The sequence below is a fragment of the Tachysurus fulvidraco genome, chromosome 3, assembly GCF_022655615.1.
Source record: "Tachysurus fulvidraco isolate hzauxx_2018 chromosome 3, HZAU_PFXX_2.0, whole genome shotgun sequence".
NCBI classification, from domain to species: domain Eukaryota; kingdom Metazoa; phylum Chordata; class Actinopteri; order Siluriformes; family Bagridae; genus Tachysurus; species Tachysurus fulvidraco.
The window spans coordinates 17,983,535-18,010,839 of NC_062520.1; the positions used below are offsets into that span (position 1 = coordinate 17,983,535).

The window sequence follows — 27,305 nt, forward strand, 5'->3', positions numbered from 1 at the left end:
ATCGTTTTTTTAAATAACCGCCTTTTAGGTTCTTATTTAGGTGCAATTATCACCGTGATGACAGAATTACACAAGGACCATTACTGGGAACATGACAATATTCCATTCTTTACTGAGAATATGCCATACTTATACCCAACATAATTCTTATGACAAGTATGTTACTAAAAGCCTTTTCACAGCAATAACAGGCACATGCACAAACACACGCGCGCGCACACACACGCAAGCACACACTTCAAAGGCTGAGGAAGCAAGAAACATCTTTTTATCATGGATGTTCAAGATGTATTATGATATTAGCCTTTACACTGTTGGCAACATTTGAATGAACATGATAAGAAACCAGAAAAAGAGCTGGTGAAAGAGTGAAGAGACATTACCCCATATCCAGCTACTAGGTCTGTAACAGCAAACACACAATCATACCTGTATGTTCCTACTTAAGGCTATGCCAGTATGCTGATTAGAGCCATAATTCATATATATTTAAATATAATAAATTGACGTATAACAAATCCATGAGAATAAATGAATAGGCGAACCTTAACTTCACAGCCATATCAGTCATGTTGAGACTTTTAAACCAACATTTTAATACAAAATGTTCTACTATAATCTTTTTGTCCCATAATGCTTTATGATAAGAAAAAGATCCTCACATCTTTAGCTTGATTAAAGTGTGCAGCAGTCAATTACCTTATCATGTTCAGTAGTTCAGTCTTTTTGATTTTCTTGTGTTTCATAAGGCATGGTTTGATTGTTCCTTCAAAATAGCGGGTATAGTTGCAAAAGCTCATAAACTTATCTACTCAGCTTCTAAGATCAGAGAACCCGAGAGGGTTGGAGGTTCATCACATGGTTCATAATTAGTTTAATAAAAAAGTGTAATAAGAAGCAGTTTATCATTTTAAAACAGTCTCTCCATCCCCATCTGACTTTACTGCCTCTGTGTTTAACTAAAATCTAAAATAAAGTTGGAAAATAGTTAAGACTTAATGCAGTACAATGTTTTTTCTCAAGTATACTTTAAATTCGATGTCAATTACAGGTCTAGGTATTTGAATTATTATGATTATTTTTACAATTCTAAAAGACCAAACTAAACAGGCTGTGGTGAGCACACAGGGGAAGAATGTGTAAGGTATGTGTGAGCGTGAGAAGGGACTGCTCTCACTGCGCCTTATGAAGCAACAGCTACTGTCCAAAAACATTCAATGACTGAACACAGATGAGATCATCACAGCTATAACTCAGTCTGCTCCCTTGGCAAAAGGATGTCACATTATTATTTCTCCCTTAAGATATATATATATATACACACACACACACACACACACACACACACACACACACACACACACACACACACACACACACACACACACACACACACACACACACACATATACTAAAATGTCTACAATCATTTAATACCATAAATACTATAATTAGCACTGGCTTTAAACTGTGTGTGTGTGTGTGTGTGTGTGTGTGTGTGTGTGTGGTGGGGGAGAACACACATAGCCTTGAGTTATTGATCGTCTGTTCTTCCTTCAGGGCAAAGCCCAATGTTTCACACTTCCCCACTAACATGCAGCACAAACAGCACAGTTCCTGCTACACAACTTATCCAATATTGAAGAGAATTTTTTGTTTGTTGGATACACATTCAAAACATGGATGACACTTTGTCTTTACCTCACACCAGACTGACTTCCATATCATATTTAAGAGCAGGGATATTCAACTAAAATTGGCAAAAGTCCAGTTACATAACATTCCTTGATTACAAAGGTTTGGAGAAGCAACTTGACTGAATGCAGCATCACTGTAGTTTATAATTGTAAATTAGACCAGTTAAAGTGGTTGTTTTGTTTTATAGTGATATTTCACATTACCACTTGTGACTAGAGCCATAGATGTGGATAAAGCGCACCGACAGACATAAAGAGTCAGCCATTCGTGGCACCATCTTGGAGTACTATCAGAATAGATGGGACATTTGGTTACAATTTTACATTTTCCTTCCCATTTGCCTTAAAGGTTATGTTTACATCATAAACATTTCTTTAAAAATAAAATGTAAAATCCCCTTTCTGACCTAATCTCTAGCACAGTAAATACTTGCTGGTCTCATAAGGATGTCACACTGGTTTTGAAAACTAAACACTAAACTATAGGCAGTTTTTTGCAACAATATAAAGTACTCAGTTCAATCTGCTGAAATACTTTTGTTGAGTCTGCATCTGGACTATGGTCTGCCAGTGAATGACCATTGTTCTAGAGTCTGTTCAATGTCCATTGTTTCCCCAAAGTTTAATAAACAACCATTGTATGTAGGAAAACATACATTAAGGTCTGTAAGTAACTTTATATTAACCGGTTTTGACTCTAGCCCACTGGATTTGAAATGAAACAGTTCCTATCGGGTTAATTGGTCTGACTTTAACTTTAACAGACTGTTGTTCTCACAACTTTACTGGCAATGCCATTGGCACCTACTTGGACTTAAAGTTGCCTGTGATGGCTAAAAATAAGAAAAATAAGATCTAGCCAAAACAGGTGTGTCAAAATGGATTAGTATGTTGTTATACTGGTTCTGTTAAACTGATGCGGACATTATAACAGAATATGAATATGATGTATATGAATATGAATATAATAAAGTATAAAAAGACAGATAGTGCTCTTTTCATCACATTAGCATGAATACTGAGTGTTGAATGAGCAAGCAGGACTGTCATTCCAACTAGTTCTATTATGTTTATTAATGATAACTGGCAGCAGTGTCAAGAGTTTACTCCCAAATGTAGAAGCACTGTTCACTTCTGACCCAATGGCTCAAAATGTAGCAATGGCATAACTGGAGCCTTACCTTCCAGCATAACTGTGAATACATTAAGCCAAGACTGCTTGTACTGGCTGTTTTTTCAGGAATATTAATTTCATTTAAGTAATAAAAAGTGTTCTCAGAGCAAATATAAATAGGTTAAAACAATGATGATCACTCTGAGAATATAACACTAACAAAAAACTGTTGCCTTACACTCCAGGCAGAACATTTCTAGGAAAGGTACACAGTGTCTTTACAGTGTAAAGTTGATGGGTCACAAATTGGTAGTCCACTTTAGGTATCCAATCTTTGTTTGTCTAATTTATTTATACATCACATAAACTGACCAACAGGAATAGGAATCCTCAAATACTAGGCACGTATAATAAGAGTTGTGATTAGAGTTTATTCTCTTTAAATCAGTAGTCATTATAAATAGAGTTTGTGATTTCACTACATCATACTGATTACAATTAGGCTACGATTATGCTACTTCCAGCACTAAAATTCACTCAATGTCAATTTTTTTCTGGGAACAGGTTTCGTGTTTATAATATGAAGAATTCTGTGCACTTCAGACTTACTGTATAGCAACATATACAAGATCACTCACCAGACGTTTGAGGACACGGAGCAGCAGTCTCTGTTGTCTGGGCTCTGTGCGTAATTGAAGTGTGTGCGCGAGACTGAGCAGGTCTTCAGGGGTCAGATGATCAGGCGGATCCCCACCGTACAGTTGAGCTAAAAGTGATACACACTGACTGGCTTCCTCATACACCTCCACATCACCACATGGTAGCTAAGAGAAATATTTAGGAAACAGATCCGAAAGGTTAATAGCACTTTAAAATTTGATACTAACAAAAACATCATATTCACCACTAGTATAGCCTTATCGTACAATGCCATTAGGCTATTTAGCATCAAACCAACGCTCAAATTGTTGGCGAGACTCTGGGTTGCCACCTTTTGTGCTTCTCATCCAACCAGAGCACAACACACGCTTTCATGTTTTGAATGTAGAGTATATCAGGCCAAATCTGTTTGTGACTTGTTCAGTAAGCATGATGCAACACTGGGACACTTTCACTGGCCTGCAAAAATCACTGGACCTCAATCCCACAGAAAACTTCTAGGATTATTTGGAACAGCAGGTGAAACTCCAAAATAAGCTCCACAAACTCGAGCTGAATTGTGCACACAGTCAGTGGAAGAGTGGGCTAAATCTGACAGGAACTCTCGTAAGACACTGGAGCCTTCCTTACCTGACAGGATTGGTACTGTTATTATGGCTAGGAGAGGTGTAACCATGTATTAGGAAAGAAATTACATTTGTGACTAATTTTTTGTGCAGGAACCCTGTATTCTGAGTGTAAATAAAAGAAACTCAATCAATTCCTAAAATATCACTGTTAAATATGATATAAAATATGATGACAGTGAGTAAGTACATAGGACTCATTGTAGGTTGATACTAAAAAGTACTATTTAATTTTATGGATAAGTCTATGTAGTGTTAGCATATAGTGTTTCGTATTAATTAAAACAATAACCCTCCTGAGAGCTCAAGCTCAATCAGCTTCTATGGTGAGTACTGTGCTAAAAAGAGAGGTTGATACAGACATTATTCCTAAAACGGCTGTAATTGGGTGAGTGTGGCACTGATCCTAAGAGACTGACACATTCATAGTTATGAGCTAAACACGCCCATCAGGGGATCGGTTTAGGGATAGTGAATGAGACCTCTTAAAGCAGCACTAGTCAATGCCCTTCCAAAGAGAAAGAGTGAGACAGCATCATGAGGCCATAGGGATTTTCTCTGCAGCTCTACTATTCCCCTCAAAGACTGTGGAGAGAGCTCTGGGATCCCGGTTTCTTTTTCTGTGCTGATCCGTTGCTGCCCCCTTCTATAGAAACCTAATCCCATGAGACCACGGGGCAAGCGCCGGCCGCGCCTAATCCTGCCCCCTCTTTGTGATGCCGCCGGCCACTCCAGAATGGGAGGAATGCTTAAGGCCCAAACAATGGCCCCCAAAGAGCGCCGCCTCTCTGCCCTGGACGAGGGGCGGAGAGGATCCAGAGCCCCAGGCTGAATAGCCTTTGGTGTGTGTGCACGGGCTCACTCGCCCAGTATTGTTCACATGCCAGCACAGAGTCAGCGCAGAACAAGAGTTAACACCTGCTTAGCCAGGCTCATAAAACCACCATGTTTACTTAGCATAGCTGGTGGATGCACCAGGGAAATAGGGCAGAGGAGCCTAATGGGAATGGGTGGCTGAAAAGCAGGCAGGAATCAGAGAGATTAGGGTGTGTTAATGCCACTGTGTGTGCTGAAAGGCTGATTGCAGGAGAAAAAGAGAAAGTGTTCTACTGAGGCCTACAGGGACATGTAGCACTGCTGCCCTCTTATGACCTCTAAGTGTGCTTCGTGACAGACAATAAGTACTCTTCACACTACTTTGTCCTTGCACACGTGCTTACACAGTGTTATAAACAGTTCTTGGTATACATTAAAGCACACATATTTTAAACCCAGTGGTGAAAGACAAGACCAGTTTAGAAAACTGTGTGGCTAAATCTTAAATGAGCTGTTTTCTTATTAACAAAACTTATTCAATCTTATTAACAAAACTGCATTTATTCTGTAGATTATGAGGTTACGTGTTACACTAAAATGTTAGACATGCCTAGGAAAGATATATTGCTTTAAATGTTATGTGACGATTTCTCTCATCAATTCGCAAGAGAGCAAATGCACAAATTTATTTTCCTGTTCCTGGCACTGGCAAAGACTGTTTTACTATATGTATAAGAATCTTGCTCACATTACTGCAGGCATCTGTGCCGTTGCTAACATAAAGCTAGCCTGTTGGCTACTTTGAGTTTAAGCTCTTTCTTCTAGTGAGTCAGGTTGCCATTTTTAGCTTTGTGTCACTATGGAGATGTATATTATATCATGATATCCAGAGCTTTCTAGACAAAGAAATCACAGCAGGTAATCTCTGGTAAGAAAAAAAACATCCTGAAACTACCAACATTTACACTATGAAATTTCATAACACTTTCAGTTGAGTAATTCCTCTTAAGAATAATGTAATGAGTACATTATTAAGCTAGAAGTGCTGGCAATCTGGAGTCAGACGCTGGATTTCTAGAGCATTTTGGTCCAAATCCTTCAGAACTATGCATAAAGGATGCTTATTATAACACAACCATATTCTACACTACTGTTCACACTGGTGAGAGTTTAGAAGATGAGATTTCAGGTTTATTTTGGCCTTTTAAATGGCAGATATGAGACTGAGGTGTTTGAATAGCTTCCAAGCATGCAGGAATAAATGATGTAAAGACTTACTCAAGGGGGGAAATAATTTTTCGAACACTAAAAATCTGAACTCAGCCTCTTAGTCTCGAATGAAATTTGTGAGCTCAAGCTGAATCAAGCAAACAAGTAAAATGTCATTTCAATCTCTTGCTCTCAGATACAAAAACAATTACCTCTCTCTGTTCAGTATAGCTCAAAGTCACATTTTTATTTTTTGTCAATTCATATTCAGATGCAAATTGTATAATTATGCCTGAATTTGTAGTGTTCATGTAAAAGCACAAAGCTCACACATTCCTGCATCTCAGGGATTATTTGATTAATTAAAAGTTCAGGAAGAAAGTGCTTGAACAGTTACACCAATACAATCATAAGATAAGAAGGCTAATGAGTTATAGTAAGTATAGTGTAGTTACTGAACAGCATCAGTCTTGTCCTATTGGTTTCTATATACCAAAATATTACATTCAAAATGTAATAATAACTAAAATAAGAATGCAGATTTAGACAGATTGAATCAATTATTTCTATCTATTAGATAAACCATAATGGGTTTAAAGGTTTAACATAATATCTTATTATAGACAGAATAATATTTCTGAGGTTTAACCTTAAAAAATATATATACTACAACATATAAAATTAATCCAATTGTCTTTTCTTTCTTTTTTGCCAAGGGCCATTTAATGTGCAGTGTGGTCCATGAATTCTGTAGGCTCTTAATTTGAGAGGTCCATAAATAATCAGTCACATTAGAATAGAAGTTCAGCATCTTTCCTTGGTAATGCTAAAGTTGATTATGGCTTTAAAACTATGTTTTAAATATATGGCACTCTCCTTCAAAACTACCAAACAAACAAACTATAATGTAGAATTCGTATAAAATATATCGAAATACTTCTGGCACACTTTAACAAAGCATGAGCTTGAGGTTCTGGCTTAGGCATGGTCTCTTTAAAATGCAATCTGTTTGCCCCCCTCTTGGAGAGTCATTCTGTTCATCTGTTCCTAGGGCGGAATCCACTCTCGAACACACACTCACGCACACGTACACGCACACACATACACACACATGTTCTGCATAATCCTCTTTGTTTTCACACAAAGCAGCAAACAGAGGTAACGTCACAGGGAGTCCAGAGCCCTCTTTTACTGGAAGTGGCTGTGACTTACAGGCAGAGCAGGAAGCCCTTACTGTTCCACACAGTCCTCACAAACCTCTACAACTAAGAGACATATGAGGATGCCTAGTGGTGATGGGATGAATGTGGGGCTGAGTGCATATGTATAAAAGCTCATGGCTGGTTGTTATATCCCTGCTGAAAGAGCCAGTTTGGCCGCAGGAGTTGTTTAGAAAAGTGGTGTATGATTCCAACCATCCCTGCACGCACATGGAGGGTAAAACAGATCGCCCATGATGCATTGCCCTGAGTGGGTGACGGTGCCTTCTCCACACTGACCTTTAGCGCTGCTGCCCTGTGGGCTTGTTCCTTCATGCCATCTGTGAGATTTATACAGTACAGTGCTATGTTATTACACCAGAGTGCTTCATTGCTATCTCCTCTGAAAAGCACTCTTCTTTGCTCTTTCACTTCACTCTTTAATGATTTTCTGAACACATAGCCAAACACTTGATTCAGTGCTATAAAATATATACCTATGAAAATCTTTGCATGTATGTTTTAACACCCAGTCCATTATGGCACAAGTTTAGCATTAACTTTTGGTATCTATGCCAATGCACTTTCATGACTATAAAAGGAATATGAATAGCCATTCAAAATTCATTAAGCATTTATTATTGCCCATCTATTCTACTATGTATTAGCACTTTCCATTAGGTGGATGAAGGGTAATAATTATGAATAATGAATGCCTCCGATTGATTATATTAAAAAGGCCACACTAAGATGTGGTTAATGCAGTTAAAATGACTAGTATTTAAAATCTGTTCACACCGTCATAAGTCTTACAACTATATGGATCATCACCAGAACATGGATTTTATATTAAGAATGTTTCAGTAAGCCTAAATCTCAGCAGGAGGAGGTGCACTCTGAAATGAAGAACAGAATTAACTGACTCATGATTCGATCATCTGACAAAGGGTATAGTTCAATCATCCAGTGGATATTATTATAGTGTATATTAACAATGTTGCCTTGAACATGTAACAATAGTGATGCTGAAACTGCTACACTGTAAAAATTTCACAAATTAAACCCAGGGGCTTTATATATAGGAGTCCCAACAAACTCCTGAACATTAAAATAAGTTGTTGTGAGATATTAAAATATCTGTTGTGAGAGTCAGGAGTAAATATTAATATAGACAAACCTTATGTGGTTATTTAATTACGAGATGCTTTTGCAGACAGTGATACATTTTATGTAGCAGTAGGAGAAAAGGTAGTAGGACAAAAATATAAACACATTTACGCAACTATCAGTTATTTATGCTTCCTTATCTCATGTAAAAGTGTCTTGCAGCCACCGCTGCTTCACACCGCTGACTCATATATATGCACTTATAGAATAATTTCTCTTATTCCTGCAGAATCTGATACTGTAAATAAGGTGTGTTCAACATAGTTAAATATGAAAGCAGCTGACCAGATCATGAATGGTCATGTGTCCTGCCAGTTGGTTGTCAGGGCCCAGTGGACCAGCTTTACTCCATCGTTTCTGGCAACGCTAGCACATGACATAACAGCCTGCAGCATGCCAATGGCTCTCTCCCTTGCTCCTTGTGACACTTGAGGCATTACGGAAGGCAGTGAAAATTAGGCATGGCCTTTTCCAATACTGACCTAAGCTTTAACGTGGGTGTTTTTAAATACGACATGATTAGACACATTCCTAGCTGGACCTCCTCATAGTACACAAAAATGTACATAGAACTTTAATTCAGGAAAACTATAATTGTCATACAGTTACTTGTTCCAAACATAGTCAAAGTAATTTCTTTTGTGAAACTATGGTTTTCCTGTTACAGGAAACCTGTTTCAACTACTGATTAGATTAAACAACTGTGACAATAAAATCATCATATAAGATGCAACACCTGAGAAGCACACTGACTTGGAGGTCAGGATGTCGTGAACATAAAGGGTGGTTTTGAAGCCGAATCATTATCCCAGACATAACTGGCCTCCAACTGACAAAAAGTTAATTATCTGATCGCTATTAGCACGGTCATTTATATATTTTTTTTTACCTCCTGTGTTGTTCTGTTCCTCGTTTTACCAGTGAAAGGTGTCAGATTAGCACTCTAGCCATATTAATCAGTAAAGGTTAATGAGTTTTGGACCCAGGGGAGATGTGACTATACTCCACTGCCTGTTTTCTTATTTAATTTTTTATTTATTTGAATTATTGAATAAATAGATATATTTACTGGAGGACTACATTTTCTTTCCCCGGTTCTCTGGCAGTTACTTTTTCCCAACAAATATTTTTGTGCATGTTTACACACACTGGCACACTCACAAAAAGTGATCAGAGAATTAACAAAATAAGGTTAAACTTACATCAACCTTAGTAACAAGGGAAATATTTGTTTACTTTACTTTAAACACAAAGGCTCATGTAGTGTTTAATAAAATATATGACACACATATAGACACAGAGAAAACAAACATACACAGACACACATGCACACTGACCATTTGAATAAGAAGGCTGTTGAGATTAGTGAGTGGCTTGTTGATGTGCAGGAGCTCTTCTGCTTCTCCAGTGTCTCCATCACTGTCAGACTTCAGGAAAGGACAGACAGACTGAACGTATATACAGTAATTGTATATATAAATACATGCATATATATTATAATATACAGTATTATTATATTAATAATATATATAGAAATTATATTAATGATATATAGAAATATGTCTATATACGTGCTAGAAGAGTTATATATATTATTGGTTTATTATATTAATTATTGTTTACACACACACACACACACACACACACACACACACACACACACACACACACACACACACACACACACACACACACACACACAATACTTAAGCAACAAAACTAATAATATTAGCAAAGAACACTTGTCTGAATTCAATAAACGTGGTTGAAGTGGATGCTACTTTTTACTGAACTGTATTTTTTTTTCTACACTGCCCAGTGCAGTTGCTGTTACACTAAAATGTTTGCAGCACACAGTCTACCACCAATCACATCAACACAATAACAAACTCCTACTCTATTAGAGGAGCTGTCAGCAAGACATACTTTAGTTTCATGAGCAAGAAGACAGAGGCAGGGAGAGAGAGAAGGAAAAGTGTTGGTTTAAAATAGACACAGACAACACAAAACACTCTGAAAATGTGTACGGCAGCAGCCGGCGAGAGAGGTGCTAAACTGAGAGTGAAGCGTCTGGTTCAGCAGAGTTCAGCTTTCTGCTTTCTCCTGCCCAATTTCGGAGTCTTATTGCCGCTCATATTTCTGCCAAGTGTTCTGGAAATCTCTCAGAGACTGACAGTCTGCAGGCAATGTGATTATTCCCAACAGACACTTGGTCATATCGAATGCAGCACTTTCTCAATTAAATTTCCCTCATCCATTTCAAATATTAATGACGGCTCAAGACGGCGACTAGGAAACTAGGCGGGAGAAGGAGAAAGAAAGAAAAAAAAGGGAGTGGGACAGAGAAAGGAGAGAGAGAGACAGAGAGAGAGGGAGAGTGAGGGAGAGAGAGGGAGATGTAATAAAACTGCTCTTCTCTCTTTATCATCATCACCCAAATGAATTTGCAGCCACTTTTTAATGAGCTTTGCATTTTCCAGGAAAATTGATTTCCATTACGTATTCTCCATTTTTTTTTTTTGCAATGTCCGTGCATAAATATGTATGGAACAGCATAGGACAGAAGACAAAGAGCCAGAGCTGGGTAATGAGGGCCAATGGGAAAGGCATGGTGGGCCTCTGAGGGGAAGGGGCCTTATGATTTTGCTGTGTTAGATGTTCAACTTCACTGTACTTTTTCCCATGTGACTGCTGGAGACACCATGCACAGGTGCACACAGTACAATCTAAGCTACAGAAAACAACCTATAAAGACCCGAGCATAAACATATGCACATGCACATCTGTATGTATGAATACACACAAGCATATCTCACCTAGTAATATGCAAGCACGGTTCGTCTGTTAACATGTGGTGTATCGTTCTCACAGCTGGAGTGGTTGACAACAGCAGCTCGAAGTGGGAGCGTGACAACCACGGTGATAATTCTATTCTAGTCTTATCTGCATGCCAGGTGTCATTGCATAACAATGTAATCGTCAGCTAAGAGAGGACCCAGACATGAACCCCCTAACAGCACGCCTAGGGCGACAGAGGCAGAGAGAGACTTCCCTAAGGGTGAGAGAGAGAGAGAGAGAGAGAGAGAGAGAGAGAGAGAGAGAGAGAGAGAGAGAGAGAGAGAGAGGGGAAAGGAGAGCTGATGCTAGACAGCAACAGAGTGAGAGATGTTTACTGATCAGAGAAAGTAAGAGGGAAAAGCATGTCAGAGCGAAGAGAGAAAGAAACTGTGTGCGAGAGTGAAGGTAGGTTTGTGTAAGAGGCTGGCAAGCGAGTGCTCTTACCTGTAGAGCCATTCGGACCACGACTGAGAGGTGTTTGAGCAGGCAGTGGATGATGTCCAGCAGGGACAGCAGCAGCGCACAACAGCTCTTCACTACACATCTCTCTTCTTTCTCCACATACCTTGCTGCGGCCTCCTTGAACACGCCACAGACCAGCTTTATTATACCTGAAGTAAAGTCATACAGGAACATATACTTGTCACAGGCACAGGACCAAAGCAGTTCAACCATTCATGAAAAGGGTCAATATGAATGGACTAGTCTTGATGTAGACTAGAATGATATAGACACTTCAGAACTTTAATATTAGTCTGAATTCACAAGTTGAGAAGCAAAGTTTATGTTTTTTAATATGAAGGAAGTGAAATTGACAGTATAATTATTAGTTGTGCAAACCTTAGTCTTCCACCTTATGCAATACAATATGTATGAATACACTGCAATTTGATATTAGAAGATATCACAGAAACTGATACCATACAATACAATACAATTTGGCAGCCTGCGATTGATATGTGACCAAGTTTGTGCAGAATCTGGACCAAGACTTCCATTAATTTATGTAAGCTGAGTGGAGAAAAACACTGATCAGAGTTTTGGGCAAATTGCCTTAATCTGTTAAATTACTTACAAATCAGTTAAAAAAAATTTTTTTTTTTTTTTTTAACACACCAGTTGTATGTTATTTTTTCAACAGCAATTGATTTATAATAAATTAATTAATGAGTTAATAATATTCTATTTATAGTAAATTCTAATCAATAATAAGTGATGGTTTCGTCAATTCTGATCAATTCACTATTAGTACAGTAATTACAGTGTCATTCTGATCATGCAGTCTTTCTTTTGACATTTATCTTATCCACTGCTACTACAGCTTTCTGCAGTCTAACAGCTATGTGCTATCCACTGTAGCTAAACTATTATCCACAATATTTTGCTAGCTTTCCTGTTTGGTGTCTGTTTTGCCCAGCTGTTGCCTAGCAACAGTGTTCTCATTACATGAAAGGCAAGTGCATCGTGTTCACCTTCTCATCTCAAAAGTACAAATTCATAAATGAGATATAAACACACCAAATAAGGTTATTATTATTATTATTATTATTATTATTATTATTATTATTATTATAAAACTACAAATACAGTTCTGTTTAATTACTGATAAAGCTTCATGGCAGAAGCGAATACTTTTAAAACAATTTGTAGAAAGCTGTAAAGACAGAATCCAATAAAGTGTGACATGCAATAAAATGAACCACTACATCTTACATCTGCAGACCTCAACAACAGCTAGATATTCTGGCACCGGGGTGCCTTTTATTAGTTTATAAAAAGAGTACAAAGAGTCCTTTTTTTTTTTTTACCTTTCAAGCATACTGTAATTGCACACTCACTAACTATAATGGCTTATGAAAAAGTATGAAGCACAAGATAAAATCTTAAAGCTATGAATTCTGTTCAACAGTCCTCTATACAATAACACTGGGCTACAACTCATAACATGCCTTTTCCCTCTTCCTCCAAACCAATTATAAGGTTCCTGAAAGATATCATCTTTCATCATAGGATATGGAACCTTTGCTGCTTTCTCTGCCTAGTAGCTTTTTTTATTGCTCGCACTGACATTGTTGAAATATTAAGAGCACATGAATAATCTGTTCATCTTGAAATAATAACTTTTCCTATCTCATGCTCTGCTACGTTCCTGCTGTCACCTCGGATCACGGGAGCCACTTGAACTGTGGCACCCGAACTGCGATGATTCTGAGTGCACACACAACCCACATTCCCATGACCAGAGGAGCAGAGCTGAAGCACTTCCATGACCACAGGCTGGGAAGATCTTTATGAGGAGGCTTCACCCACTCAATGAAAGGGCAGCTGTTAGATCAGAAGATGCTACATCAGAACAGTAGCTACCCTCCAGGCAAAAAAGATTTATGTTGAAACATTGCTAGTTGTCAGCTCAGATGCAAAATCTGGGAAGCCAACTAGATACAGTCTGGAAGTTAAATGGATAATAATAATTAAAAAAAACAATAAAAAAAAAAACAGAAGAATGAAACATGAATGATACTTTTGACGAAACATTACATGACATTACACTAAACTGAAGGAAACCAAAAACTCAATACAGCACAATCTTTGAGGCATCTCAGAATGGTACATGTATATACATTGTTCAAGTGGTTTTAATCCATCCACATATATGTAGCAGTGTATATCTACAAATCAGTGTGCTTGTGCGCTTAGTTGCGGCTCAGCAGCAGTAAAGGTAAGGCAAAGGTTTGTCTATATGTTTCATTTGCAAGCAGAGTTGTGATGTTTGTTCAGCCAGGAACTGAGCAGGTATAAACGGTAGCCTTTTTTTTTTTTTAAAAATGATATAGTGTAGTAGGTGCTTCTGCTGCTTGAGCAGTTGTAGACAGTGTCTTCCCTAGTGCAGAAAACACTATCATAAAATAAAAACTACATCTCAAAGAATCCACAATTAAGTTACAGTAAGTTCTAAAACAACAAATGCTAGAGCATTGTGTGGAAGCTGCAGAAAATTACTTTACAAGGCTACCAAGCCTGAAAACACTAAATATTTATGCTTACAGTTGTAAAATTGAATCTGAGAATATTTTCTGGCATTAATTTACTGCCTGTATTTCCTGTCAAATGATTCATGCAAATGATACGTTAAGCTGTAGACACTCCGTGAGGTATGCAAAACAAACAAGTCAGCAGTTCACAATTCACCGGAAAGCAATTTTTCCTCAGCACTGCAGTCCGTGAGCAAAAATATGTCAAAAGAATGCAGGCTACAAAAGCGAAGCTCGGCACGTCATATATAAATGCGTGAACGATGGCTCAGGGGGCATTTTGCCAGCCCAATTTTCATTAGAAAATCAAAGGGCTGGAGCCTGACTCGTTGTTTCTAAATGAAGCGACAAAGCAGTTTTCCCTCCTGCATTAGAAAAAGGGAAAAGGAGAGAGGCAGGCTGGACTTATAGAGCTTGTCTATTCCTTCTTTCTCTCCCTCAAGGATCTTATCATTCACACAGGCAAATCTCACCAATTATAAAACTCATCTTCCTTTCGGTCTGTCTCCCTCCCTTCTTTCCTCACTATCCCCCTCCTACCCCTTCCTCTCATTCTAACACACCACTAACGTTGTTCTTCTTTTTCTACCATTTTCTTCCTCTCGCTCACTTCTAGTCGCTTTCTTTTCTTTCTTCACCACACTCTTTCACTTCAATTCGCTTCCTCTCTTAAGGCTTCGTCCCACATCCACAGCTTTCTAGTCACACCTAAAAGGACCAATTATAGCATGCTTCCTCTGCTTACTCCCCTTCTTGAGCAGCACTGTGGAAAGTAGCCAGTGTTCGCAAGATAGCGCTAATTGTCAGGGTTATATTTAGTGCTGGGTCAGGCCTTCCTAAGAGGGGGAGCTGATAAGGTGCGTAATGACGGTAGCGGAATGAGGTGACCTGCGTGTGACCCTGCGCTCTAATGAGTGGAGACAGCCCCCCCTAACAGAAGTGCTCACTGGGGAAGAGGACTGAAGCGTCGCTTCTGATGTGGAGAAACATTCTATACACACCAAAATGAGAAAACAGGCAATTACAGTCTAAGAAAGGTTTGTGGATGGGGTTTGCATATGTGTGAATTCATGCAGGATTCACACTGTGCTCTGAAGCAGTTTATACCGCTTCCTATGCTTTTCTTCTGTTTTGATTTGATAAAATCATTCTACTGCTAAGATGAAATCACAGAAGACTGACAGTATATATAATATTTCAGGCAAGATCCATTTATCTAAACCTCCCATTGTGCTGAGCTTGTATTGTAAGGCATTTAAATAAATATCTTTACTTTATGACAATAAGCCCCCTTGGACTGTTTGACATTCACAAGAAGTAACTTAAAATTTCTCCACTTCTTCCTTCGCCTTTCCCTTTCCAATGACATAATCACACTGAGAGGTAAAATTTTTCCCCCATGACTTCATGTCCATTCTTCATCAATGCATGCAACAGTGAATGTCTCAGAGGAATAATACCAGTAGAGTAATGATTCAACTATGCCTCTCCTAGCCTCTGCCTTGGCAGAACCCCCCCCCCCCCCAAGGTGCTTCTCTCATTCTGCAGGGTGTTAAATGTAGAGTGTGTGTGTCAGTCTCTGACTCATCTCTTCATACTTGGAACAAACATAGAACACACACACGCACACATCTCAGCATCCGACTTGCTCCATTGCAGCGCTAACTGGCTAATGGAGAGCCAGCAAAGCCCTATTGCTAGCAGAGGCACACAAGTCTGTCAACATGAGCATGGCTAAAGAAATCCATCACTCAATAATTTAGCACAGGGAGCAAGGAGCAGGATGCAGGGAAGCAGAGGCCGAGCTTGCTCGGTATTCAGTGGTTCAAAATAACAATACACCTGTGAGGCACAGAAATCTGATTTCAATGCCTATAGATAGAGAGTAAGAGAACTATTCAGTATTTGGTTAGAATGCACTAGATGACAGAAGCGGGGGGAGTGAGAGAGAGCGAGAGAGTGCACATGTCTAAGGCCATAGTACAGGACGAGGGGGAGAGCTGAACAACTCACATGCGGGCTGCCGGGCCATGCCCACACACATAAGCACACTGATAAAAGGACTGCTGTCTGGCAGAAGCCCTCAAAAATCCAGATGAACACCCTCACCCTTCTCCCTTTACCATCAATCACTGAGAACCAGGAAAAGTAGCCCACGCTGCATTCACTCATACTCACTCACTCACTCACACACACACACACACACACACACACACACACACACACACACACACACACACACACACACACACACACACACACACACACACACACACAAACACACACACACACACAAACACACACACACAGACAAAGCACTAAAAGAGTTAGAAGGGCCTAATAATGGAATGAAAACACACTCAAGCAGCCCTCTAAATACAGACAATTTTTACATTTATACATGGCCCACTGGAATTACTGGCACATAAAAATGAGCAAAAGTGAATGTATAAATAAACATTACATGCAATAATAAATAAAGGAAATTCTACTCAAACTACCCTAATGAAACCTGTGGTCTGAACTGTAAATATAAAGGAGCTAGAATTGTTCTGCATGACCAAGACCAAGACCTGTCTACAAATCTCTCCAACCTTATTGAGGAAAAGAGGAAAAGACTGGCAAAACACACACGCACAAACACTTACACAAACACAAAAGAAAACAACAACAAAAAAAATACTATGATGGGGGCTGTATGTCCATGTCCTTTTCTCAGGCAAACAGTTGAATAGATCACCTTGTTGGTAGAAGAGTTGAAAGTCTGTGTCCTTCAGTCCAATTAGATTAGCAATGATGGCTATAGCATTCTGCACAGTGCCACCAAGGATGGTATTCTGATGCTCCTATTCAAAGAAATAGAAACAATTAATGGGGTAATCAGGTCTCCCTGGAAAATAGCTAAGGCCCTGCAAAAGCAGTTAATAACATATAATGTAATATATAATATAATATAAGTAATTAAAATTGTTTTGATGATGCATTCAATTTAATATTTTAATAAGCACATAATTGAATTCCAGCATGATTATGAATGACAGTGTAAGGGAAATACTGATTCAGGCATTTCTAGATTATTTTCCTTACAACAACTGGTGCATCATGGATTTGTCACTGCTTGGTCATGGACTTCAAAAACCATAAGCATTGAATCTTTAAAAATATTGCAGTGACTAGTTTATGACAGTTACCAGTTTATAACCATACAGAGGAAAATTAATTCGGCCCAGCCAAGAGAAGTTGGCTTTACCATTATTCTTGCCCCACTTCTTATCAACTTTACCCAAAGCAGAACTGAAAGTTCAGGAACAAGCCAGGAGATGCAAAGAAATTCAGTCTGAGACATACCCTTATGAGGTTGAATAGATGGTCTGATCATGCAATAAGCTTGGGGTCAACAGCTGATTAGAAGCAAAATGAGTAGACAAAGATTCTAGGCAAGAAACTAGATAGAGGAAAGTCAATTTAAAGTTTTAATTAGAGGTCTATGTGAGGCTGACAAGAGAAAGATAGTGGAGGGGGCAAAAGAGGGCACTTAACATAATAAGTCTAAAAGTCAGAAGCAGGAATAAAATCTCTGAAAAGCCCCAAACACTGGTAGCAGAGGAGTCTTTACAGCTCAGAAACTACTGCTGTTCCTGTTCAGTTTGTGTCTGGACTCAGGCGATGGTTCGGTTAAAGCCATCTATTATTCATGTGTAATCAAACCCATAGTTCATAAAAAGAAATAAAAAAAATATCTGTATCTAGCCAGTGTAAATACATTTAAATGCAGTCGCCATGGTATAACCCACACAAGAAAAACAAGCTCTTCTACTGGGCAGATCAATAAAAATAAAATTAAAAAAAACGATCAAAAACTCCATTAATTTCATGTTAACCTTACATTCAAAGTGCTATTTTCACCAAATCATATAAAACAGACAATTTACTTCAGACGGTGATTTACTGTATATTACACATCTTAAACATCTTGCCATGTTCACTCCAGGTGTTGCACGACTATAATTTGTTAATATTACTTGTTAGAAGTTAAAGTGAATCAGGGCATCACTATTTTTAGGGTTTATAAAACGGGAGTCTGTGCCCTACACCCTGGAAGAGGTAGCGAGCAATTACAGGGCACAAATGCACACATACTCACACACGCATTCACAAACTATGGACAGTTTCGAGATTCCAATTCTAATGCATGTCTCTGCATGTTCTCTCTGTGCTTCAGGGGTTTCTTTTGAGTCCTCCAGTTTCCTTCCCTATCCAAACTCAACCCATTCCCAACCCTGCAGGTGCAAGGCAAACATGCTAACCCCTAAGCTACTACAGCCCTCATGATAACATTCTGTTAAAATAACTTTTCCCCCAAGCATATTCTTGCACACTATACTAGACTATTTTCAAACATTTCCAAAATGAGAAAGTATATTTATCCTGCTTTCTACTACCCTATCTATGTAGATTATTTCTTTGTTGCGGAATACACGTTTTTACATGACGCAGGCCTATTTAACAGTGAAAAAAACAGGAAATATATTAAATGCATGACAGTGTTTTATTCCATAAAACTACTAAATACATTAATCTTATCTTCAGCTCCCAATTCGCTGTTGAATATGCATTCTCCTCAAACTGACAGCTACAGTAAAAGCAGTTTTATTTCTTCCTCAAAAAGTGTGCGCAAGTGGCTACACTTTTCCTCTCAGCTCGTAGACACATCAGTGTTCACACTCCTTTAGAGTGATCTGTACTGTCAGGTGACATCATATTCAACAGAAGCCCAAGGCACACAGAGACAGAGGCAGAGTATGTTACTACTGTATGGAGTGTACAAAGCTTACAAAAAAAGTCTGATAGATGTTATAGTCACAGTCAAAGGTAGAAGATAAATTATATTAAAAAATGTACTGAATGTGTATATGCTGAGATTTCATTTCAAAAAGGAAAAAAACTTGCTCTGTTGATTACATTAATACACAGAGTTTTTTTTTCTTTCTTTGTAATGACAAATTTTCAGTTTAAATAATAACCCCCACGCTAAGCCTGAAATTAATTACGCCTGTTTTGCTGTTATTTAATTTGGCAGTGAACATCCATCAAATATTCCCATACTAAGAAAATGCCAGGAAGTAATAACAGTGGACTTCCACAGAGATATTCACATCTACTTAAGTGCCGTTTTCACAGTAGCATATTGGATAAGGAGCAGCTTGGGCACTGCTCTTAAAATGTGCACTGCTAACAGTGGATTGAGGCCAGATGAGGTTGTCTGTTGACAGAGACTGCGAGTTTTTCTCTAATGAGAATGAAACCCTCTGCACATGACATCTCACATCTCTACTCCATTAAGTCTGCAAGCCAATTACACATTACATTTTTTTATGGGTCAGTCCTGACTGCTTCATTTACATAATAACTCAGCTCAAGGTGGGAATCCCACTATTTAGCACCTGCTCCAAAAAAAAAGTCTCACAGGGCCAATATACTATCTCACTTCATAGCTTTATGGACGTTGCACTTGTATGTAGATAATATGGTAGAATTATGTAAATTAGAACAAAGCAGAAATAATTGACAGGGCCTGTTTTTAAACAGTAGTGCAGACCTACTGGTCTAATGGTCTTCTGGAAAGGGAAAATAAATGATTAAAAGTTTGAGTTTCTATTGTGTTTTATGTGCTTTATGAATTAAGAATATACTATGATAGTTAAATTATTTTTTTTGCCTTATTTCCCCCAGGCTGGTACTGGCTATGAATGTTTAATTGCTGAAATTTAATAATCCACCCTTGAAATATATAGCATACTATACAAACAACTCAACTAGGAGTTTTTAAAAGCTTTTTTTGAAAGCAGAAGCATTAGTATACCATCAGAAGAGCTGAGTTGAGTTGATCTCTCTCTTCCTGTATGTATGTGTATATAGATACATATATACACATAGATGTGTGTGTGTGTGTGTGTGTGCATGTGTGTGTGAGAGAGAGAGAGAGAGAGAGAGAGAGAGAGAGAGAGAGAGAGAGAGAGAGAGAGAGAGAGAGAGAGTGAGTGAGTGTGTGTATATGTGTTTTGTACTTTATACTAATGCAACAGCCAAAATATCTGTTTATGCCCTGAACCATTCACAACATGTGCTTCTTTGAAAGACATTCCCTTCACAGAGTGCGGAGCACTATGATGCCCTGTTTCATCTGAACCACATTGAGAGACTCTCTCTCCTCAGACTCACATAAAGGTAAACTTTAAATTTCTGTAGTGAGGTATGATTCCCATAAAGTGTACAATTTTCTGGATGCTTTATTCTTTACTAAAGCTGGTTTGGGAGACCCAAGGCAATAAATAAATCACACTAACAGAGAGAGGACTCAGCCTAGAGGCTCTGTGAGCACTTACCGCTATGACTTCAAAGATGGCAGGCAGTAGACGACTCTCTCTCACAAGCCTGTATTAGGGACACACACACACACACACACACACACACACACACACACACACACACACACACACACACACACACACACACACACACACACACACACACACACACACACACACACACACACACACACACACACACACACACACACACACACACACGGCATGTCCATAATCTGTCTTCATTACTGTGACACTCATGCATGTATTACGCTTTGGTACTGTATGTATGTGCTGCTAATGGCTGAAAGCTCTAAGACACAAAGATCAGCCATCTAAGAAAATAACCTTTGACTAATATCTTCAGGAGAAATGTATGAAAATAAGGGAAGAATGGGTCAAAGAGCAGATGAGAGTAAATTAAGGAAGAAACAAGTAATGCAGCGGAACAAAAAAATAAAGTGGAAAAAAAAAAGCAGGAGAGGTAGGGGAGAGTTTTCTATATGGCTTGGCACAGAGGAGTAATGTGGGTCTTTATTGAAAATGACTTTGCTCTCACTGTTATTGATTAAGGCCTTTGATTCACAGCCTATTACCATATGTATGTAAAGGCCCTCAAAGGATAACCCACAATACTGGGTGCAAATGAGAACTAGAATGAATGAAATTAGCTAAAGGGTCACTTTCAGAATATTAATCATGGTGCTTGCTTTGCACTAAACAATGATATAGTGCATGACAGGGAAGCAATTGTCCATTCTCCTCATGACACATGTTTGGCACTGGCTAATGCCCACACTAGCTAATGCCCACACTGGCTAATGTTTACAGGGTACAACAGACAAAAAGATCAACACCTGATACAAAGCCTGCGCTAAGAAAATAAAAACAGAATCATACCACAAAAACCACAACATGTGTCAGCGGTCAGGACAAAAAAATATTTATTTAACTGTAAAGAAATGTCTCAGCGAATCAGCTTATTTTATTGTTACAAACGTGCATGTCTAGTCTATAGTCCATTCCATGTCCACATTATGTTGATTAATAATAGAATAAAAGAATAATAAACTGCCAACTGATTTAGTAAGAGATATTTACTACCGATGATATGATGTTTTGTAAGTACAGATCATCAGTATGCACACAAAGTATACATTAGCCAACATAGTAAAAGAAAAAATAAATTCATCTATCTTGTCCTCTTATTGTTGACCCTGGAATGCAAAATAATTTTTTTTTATGTTTGTATACTTATGATTTTGCATACTTAACCAACTATCAGTTACTACCAGTCCAATCAAGCCATGCTTGTCTATTGAAAGATCATATGAGAGCACCAATTTACACATATCAACAGCATGATGTTGCTTCTGAATATTAGTTCAGGTTGCGTCTGTATTGGCATAGCAAGGGCAATCTAGATGTTGCCACCTCAGCATACAATATAAAGAATAACTTAAGACAGAAAACAAAAGCAAGGTTTAATCTTTTGAATCCAACTTCAAAATGATATCTTACAATATCCCTACATTTAACCAACAGACTACCATATTTATTGAATCTATATCTGTACTGATATTGAACTTTTAGCATATATTTAAAAAAAAACAAAAAAAAACATGAAAACAAATATAAAAAGTTGACTTGCAAGCTTTTCTTAAGTATACACCACACAAGGAATATCTCTCAAAACCTGAGTATCATAACTGTCTATAAGAAATGAATATGGTGATTAATAGTAGAGAGCTCCTCTCTGCCCTTTCTCCTTTGTTTGAACCAAAGAACTCATCTATCTGCCATCCTTCCCATAACACACCATCATTTACTAGCACCAACTTACACCAAGGGACACAGTCACAATTACTCACCCGCACACACAGAGGACAGCAGAGCTGATGAATGGGACTACTTTATCTTCCTGTCAGAGAGAGAAGGGAAAGCTTGATGGCAGACTTTCCTCTACATACGGAATGCCTGTCTATAGTCCGTTTGTACTCTATTAGTTCTTAAAAGGGTAAGCAACCCAGGAGTCACAATGTCTATCCATCTTGCTCAACAACTGCATGTTTACAGAAGCAAACAAGTCAAGTGAAAGGGCATTACATGAAGGGTTATATGTTTATACAACATTCAGCCCAATGATCTTCCCACTACATTGCTTAGACAACATTTTGGCACAAATATCAAAATTATGATGAGCTTCTAAGCGGCCATTTTTTGGTTCAACTTTTAATCAAAGTGTCCTACTTTCCTTTCTTACACTTCACTACTTCTATGATGAAATAATGTGATGAATAATAATATGATATGGAACATAGGACCTACGGAGGAATGAAACTGCTTTTCTTTTATTCCTACGGTGCAGCAACAAGAAATATACAACTGGAGAACAAAAATGTATCATTTACCATGATAACATTTTCTACCATGTTTATACATACATATATATTGTATACCATAAATGTGTGTGTGTGTAGAGAAAATACTAATATATATGTGTGTGTACATAACAAGTATAACAAGGTTTTACAAATATCTGTGTTCAGCATCCTGACCGCCTGATAGATGAAAATGTTCTCTGGAATCTTCTCCCAGATACTGAAGAATATTTCTACTGAAGAATATTTTTACAGAGACTGAAGAAATTTTGATGAAAAGGATGGGTGGAGTCATCTACAATACTGCATGCTTTGTGGGGAAGGCGGTAATTGTAGATGTCCAAGAGAGAAGAGTGGCACCAATGATCTTCCCAGCTGCCTTCACTATGCGCTGCAGGGTTTTCCTGTTAAAATTAAAACGGTTTCCAAAGCATGCCGTGATGCAGCTGGACAGGGTGCTCTCAATAGTGCCTCTATAGGAAGTTTCCATGATTGGTAACAACAAAGTCTAAATGATATTCCTTATGTTTGAGATAACCTTATGAAATGCATTTGGATACAGCATCGACCAACAAATTAGCCATAGCATCACTAAGCAAATCATATCAATATGAATATATTTGATATGTTTCATAGGGCAGGTGTACTTTAATCATCACTGGATGATTAGATGTTGTCTCTGGATGATGTCTAAATGTTGATAATTTGCCAACAATTCATATATTCAGCAACCAGTCATTTGGATATTAATACCATAAGAAGTGAAAAACCACTGAATAACAAAAAAAAGTCATATAATGTCATATTCATGCCCTGGCAGTTTCAATCTCCTGTTCTTACTTTAACATCACTGAAATAAGGCTACGGTTCCGTGTCTTGGTAGTTCTTACATTCCTGAGTACATCACATTTCCATTAACCCCTCTATTAAAATGTGCTTTGGTCCAGTCCTGATTTCAGCTGTACAACATGGTAGAGCAGCATTTTCATGGAAGCATGTTGTGCACGGATTGGCATTTACACAGGTAAATGTCAGCCCAAATACTGTCTAGCATCTAATGGGAAATTGAGCACAATCTCTATGGCTGCAAAGAACATTTTGATGGGATTGGTAATCAGATGGGGAGAAAAGCCGGCGAGTAAACGGCTACCACTTCCATTATTGTAAGAAAACATAACAGCTACGAGATTTAGTAACAGTCACATTTTTATGGTGCTTACATGTGAAGTGCATGATGTCCAAACTTTTACAGCCCATTCATTCCAAATTCAATTTTTATGGTATAAATCCATGTATCCTCTGTGCTGAAAAAACAACAACTTAGCACAGGACAGATGGCAGACAAAAAAAATAGCTGTTGAAATTCCTAAGAATGGGCATGTTTTATGTTCTATATCTTACAATCCTCTGAATTTAGGCATGACATTGATTCAGTCCATGTTTTTTGAAGTTTGGACATATTCCATTGCGATAATCCAAATAACAAGTATATGACTACAAAAGTAGACATGCAGTACAAAGACATTTATATTTAAACTTTACACAATGACAAACACCCTATTTTAGATTTTAGACTTTTTAAGACATGGATTTTGTATTAAGCTTTTCTAATGTTGCACACCAAATGTCTCCCTAGTATAAGCTGTTGTGTAACGTGATCTGCTAAGTCTTATGATTTACACATACCTTTCACCAAACAAAAAAAATAACAAGTCTTCCTGTGATTATTTCCCTTTCCACTTTTTCCACTGTCCATTTTCAGTCACACTACAGCCAAGTGCTACTGTGTTGCCATCAGAGGTTGGCAGGTGGAACTGCCAAAACCACACAATGAAAGTGTTCAGTCTCACACCACACAGCACAGACTCTCAATGTCTCTGTTTCACACACACACACACGCACACACACACAAGCACACACACAAACGCACGCACACACACACACACACACACACACACACACACACACACACACACACACACACACACACACACACACACACACACACACACACACACACAGAGAGGATGTGACACCTCCACAACCTACTCGCCATGGATGCAATCTGTTCCACACACACCTTGTCCAGTCTAATAAGACTCCAACAGGCGGTCTTCACAAATCTGTATGCCACTGTGCACAAGCGCTTGTCTTACAAAAGCCCAGAGGAATACCCATAGAGCTTTATACCTGAACTAGCCACGTAGATATTGATTAAATTAATAAATTTTTGATGTACAAGAAAATAAACATCTCATTAACTATCCCCAGCAGTGTCCCATTGTCAAATTATAAGCAACACTAAATAACTCCAAGGAAAAGTTTTTTTAAATTCTTTTTTTAAAAACACATTTAAACAGCCTGCATAAGGGCAAAAATAGCCAATAGTTCTTGATAATTGGAAAATCTGAACTGTTATTCGATAATGAAGGGAAGACCATACTTGTGCACAGAACCTGCTAATGTTTCTAATTTGCAATCCCATTTTGCCAGGACACCATCAAGTGAAGGTCTTCTCTTTTTTAGGACTTTATCAAGCAGTGGAAACGCAATTTAATTTCACCATTGTGAGCATAATAGCTCCTCATAGATGCCAGGGTTGGGGTGGGGGGTGGGAATGTGGATGGTGGCGACAGACAAACGTTCTTCAATTGCTGACATCAATTTGAATAGTTCAGCAGCACAACGTGCTCTATCAGCACCAAGAAAGACAATGTGTGGAGAGGTCGGGAAGAGCCATTACAGAAACAGCAGGGGGATAAGGAGGAGATAAGGAAAACACACACTCACACATTCCTGCAAAGAATATCCATCACTGCTTCAGCTTGCAAGGAGAAAGGTGAGCAAAATAAAGATGGGAGTGAAAATGGTTCTGAACAAGGGAAGTAACTGTTACAATGGCATTTACACATGGACATAATTTGGCCAATAAACGGTTAACTAACTGTACTCTTCCTATAGCATGAAACGATGATGGAGGCATTCACTGTTTGACACTGTAATGTACCTAATGCTAGAACCAGACTTCCTCTTTCAGTGCATGGAACAGGGTTGTCGAATCTTATCCTGCAAGGCTCACTGTGGGTGCAGGGTTTCATTCCAAACAAGCAGGAGCCACACCTGATTCCAGCCACTTACTCAGTTGATCTTGGCTTTCAATAGACTCAGGTGTGGCTCCTGATTTGTTGGAATGAACCGGACCAAGCTGCATCCACACCGGCCCTAGTAAAAACACCAGGGACAGAGTCATGGTCAGTGGTTAACAAATGTCTGCATGAGCATCTGGGTTGGCAGAACAATTCGGTAATTAGGTCTGTTCCACATGATTGCTGTGTGGGGTGTAGCTATGGCTCAGCTTTATGTAGAAATTAGCTAAGTGACACTTAATGATCACCATTAGAATAATCAGACAGTGATTGATGCAAATAATAATTACTGCTTCCTGTTTTGATCTGCTGTATTTCCACTCGCTCACATTTCTACATTTAACTTGCACTTTATGTTATGGCAATGTTCACTGCAGTAAGATACCACCATCTTGAATTACAGACACTTGGTGTTGCATATATTAATGTGCTTTAAAGAATGCAATGACAATTTGCATGTTTATTATTTATATAAGATGTGCATCTCGACCCATGTGTCACTTTGTTTTGGTATTATTTTTTCTTAGGTTTTGCCAAATCCTGATTTAACGACACAACGTATAGAAAATCTATGAACCCTCATCAGGATAAAGCAGTCACCGAAGGCATGATCAAAGATCAAATGGCACGTCACCTGATATAATTCTCACTACAGACAAATACCCTGTCGACTTCATAAACTGTGTTTGGCTACATGGTATATGACAACTCCAATTACTTTTTCTTCAACACTGAGTCCAACACTTAAAAGCCTTTGCCAGCCAGGTAGCTTGCCCTGTCATAAAATATGGTGTCTGTACACTCAATAAGCACTTTACAATACTAAACTAATTCAGGGTAGGCAGTCCTTAACTCTCAAAACAGCCACAGATCTAAATCTCCCGTTGTACAGTACCACATACCAAAGGTGTTCTACTGGATTCAGATCCGGTGACTGGAAAGGCCACTGAATCCCACTGAACTCACTGTCATGATCAAGAGACCCGTTTTGCATTGTGACATGTTGTGTTATCACGCTTGATGTAGCCTTTTAGAAGATGGGTAAACTGTCC

General features: G+C 38.4%; 1 protein-coding gene across 4 annotated transcripts in view; it reads right to left on the bottom strand.

Moving 5' to 3' along the window:
• ulk4 (unc-51 like kinase 4) overlaps positions 1-27,305 on the bottom strand; it is an 84,802-nt gene that overhangs the window by 11,567 nt on the left and 45,930 nt on the right. For 3 of the 4 annotated variants that reach the window (XM_027149679.2, XM_047810772.1, XM_027149681.2), the window contains 5 exons: positions 20,745-20,793; positions 17,099-17,204; positions 11,771-11,937; positions 9,826-9,936; positions 3,450-3,635 (listed from right to left, as the gene is read on the bottom strand). In XM_027149679.2, coding sequence (XP_027005480.2) covers positions 3,450-3,635; positions 9,826-9,936; positions 11,771-11,937; positions 17,099-17,204; positions 20,745-20,793 — 619 coding nt within the window. The remainder of the gene's footprint in view (positions 1-3,449; positions 3,636-9,825; positions 9,937-11,770; positions 11,938-17,098; positions 17,205-20,744; positions 20,794-27,305) is intronic. The other variant, XM_027149680.2, reaches the window with a different exon arrangement.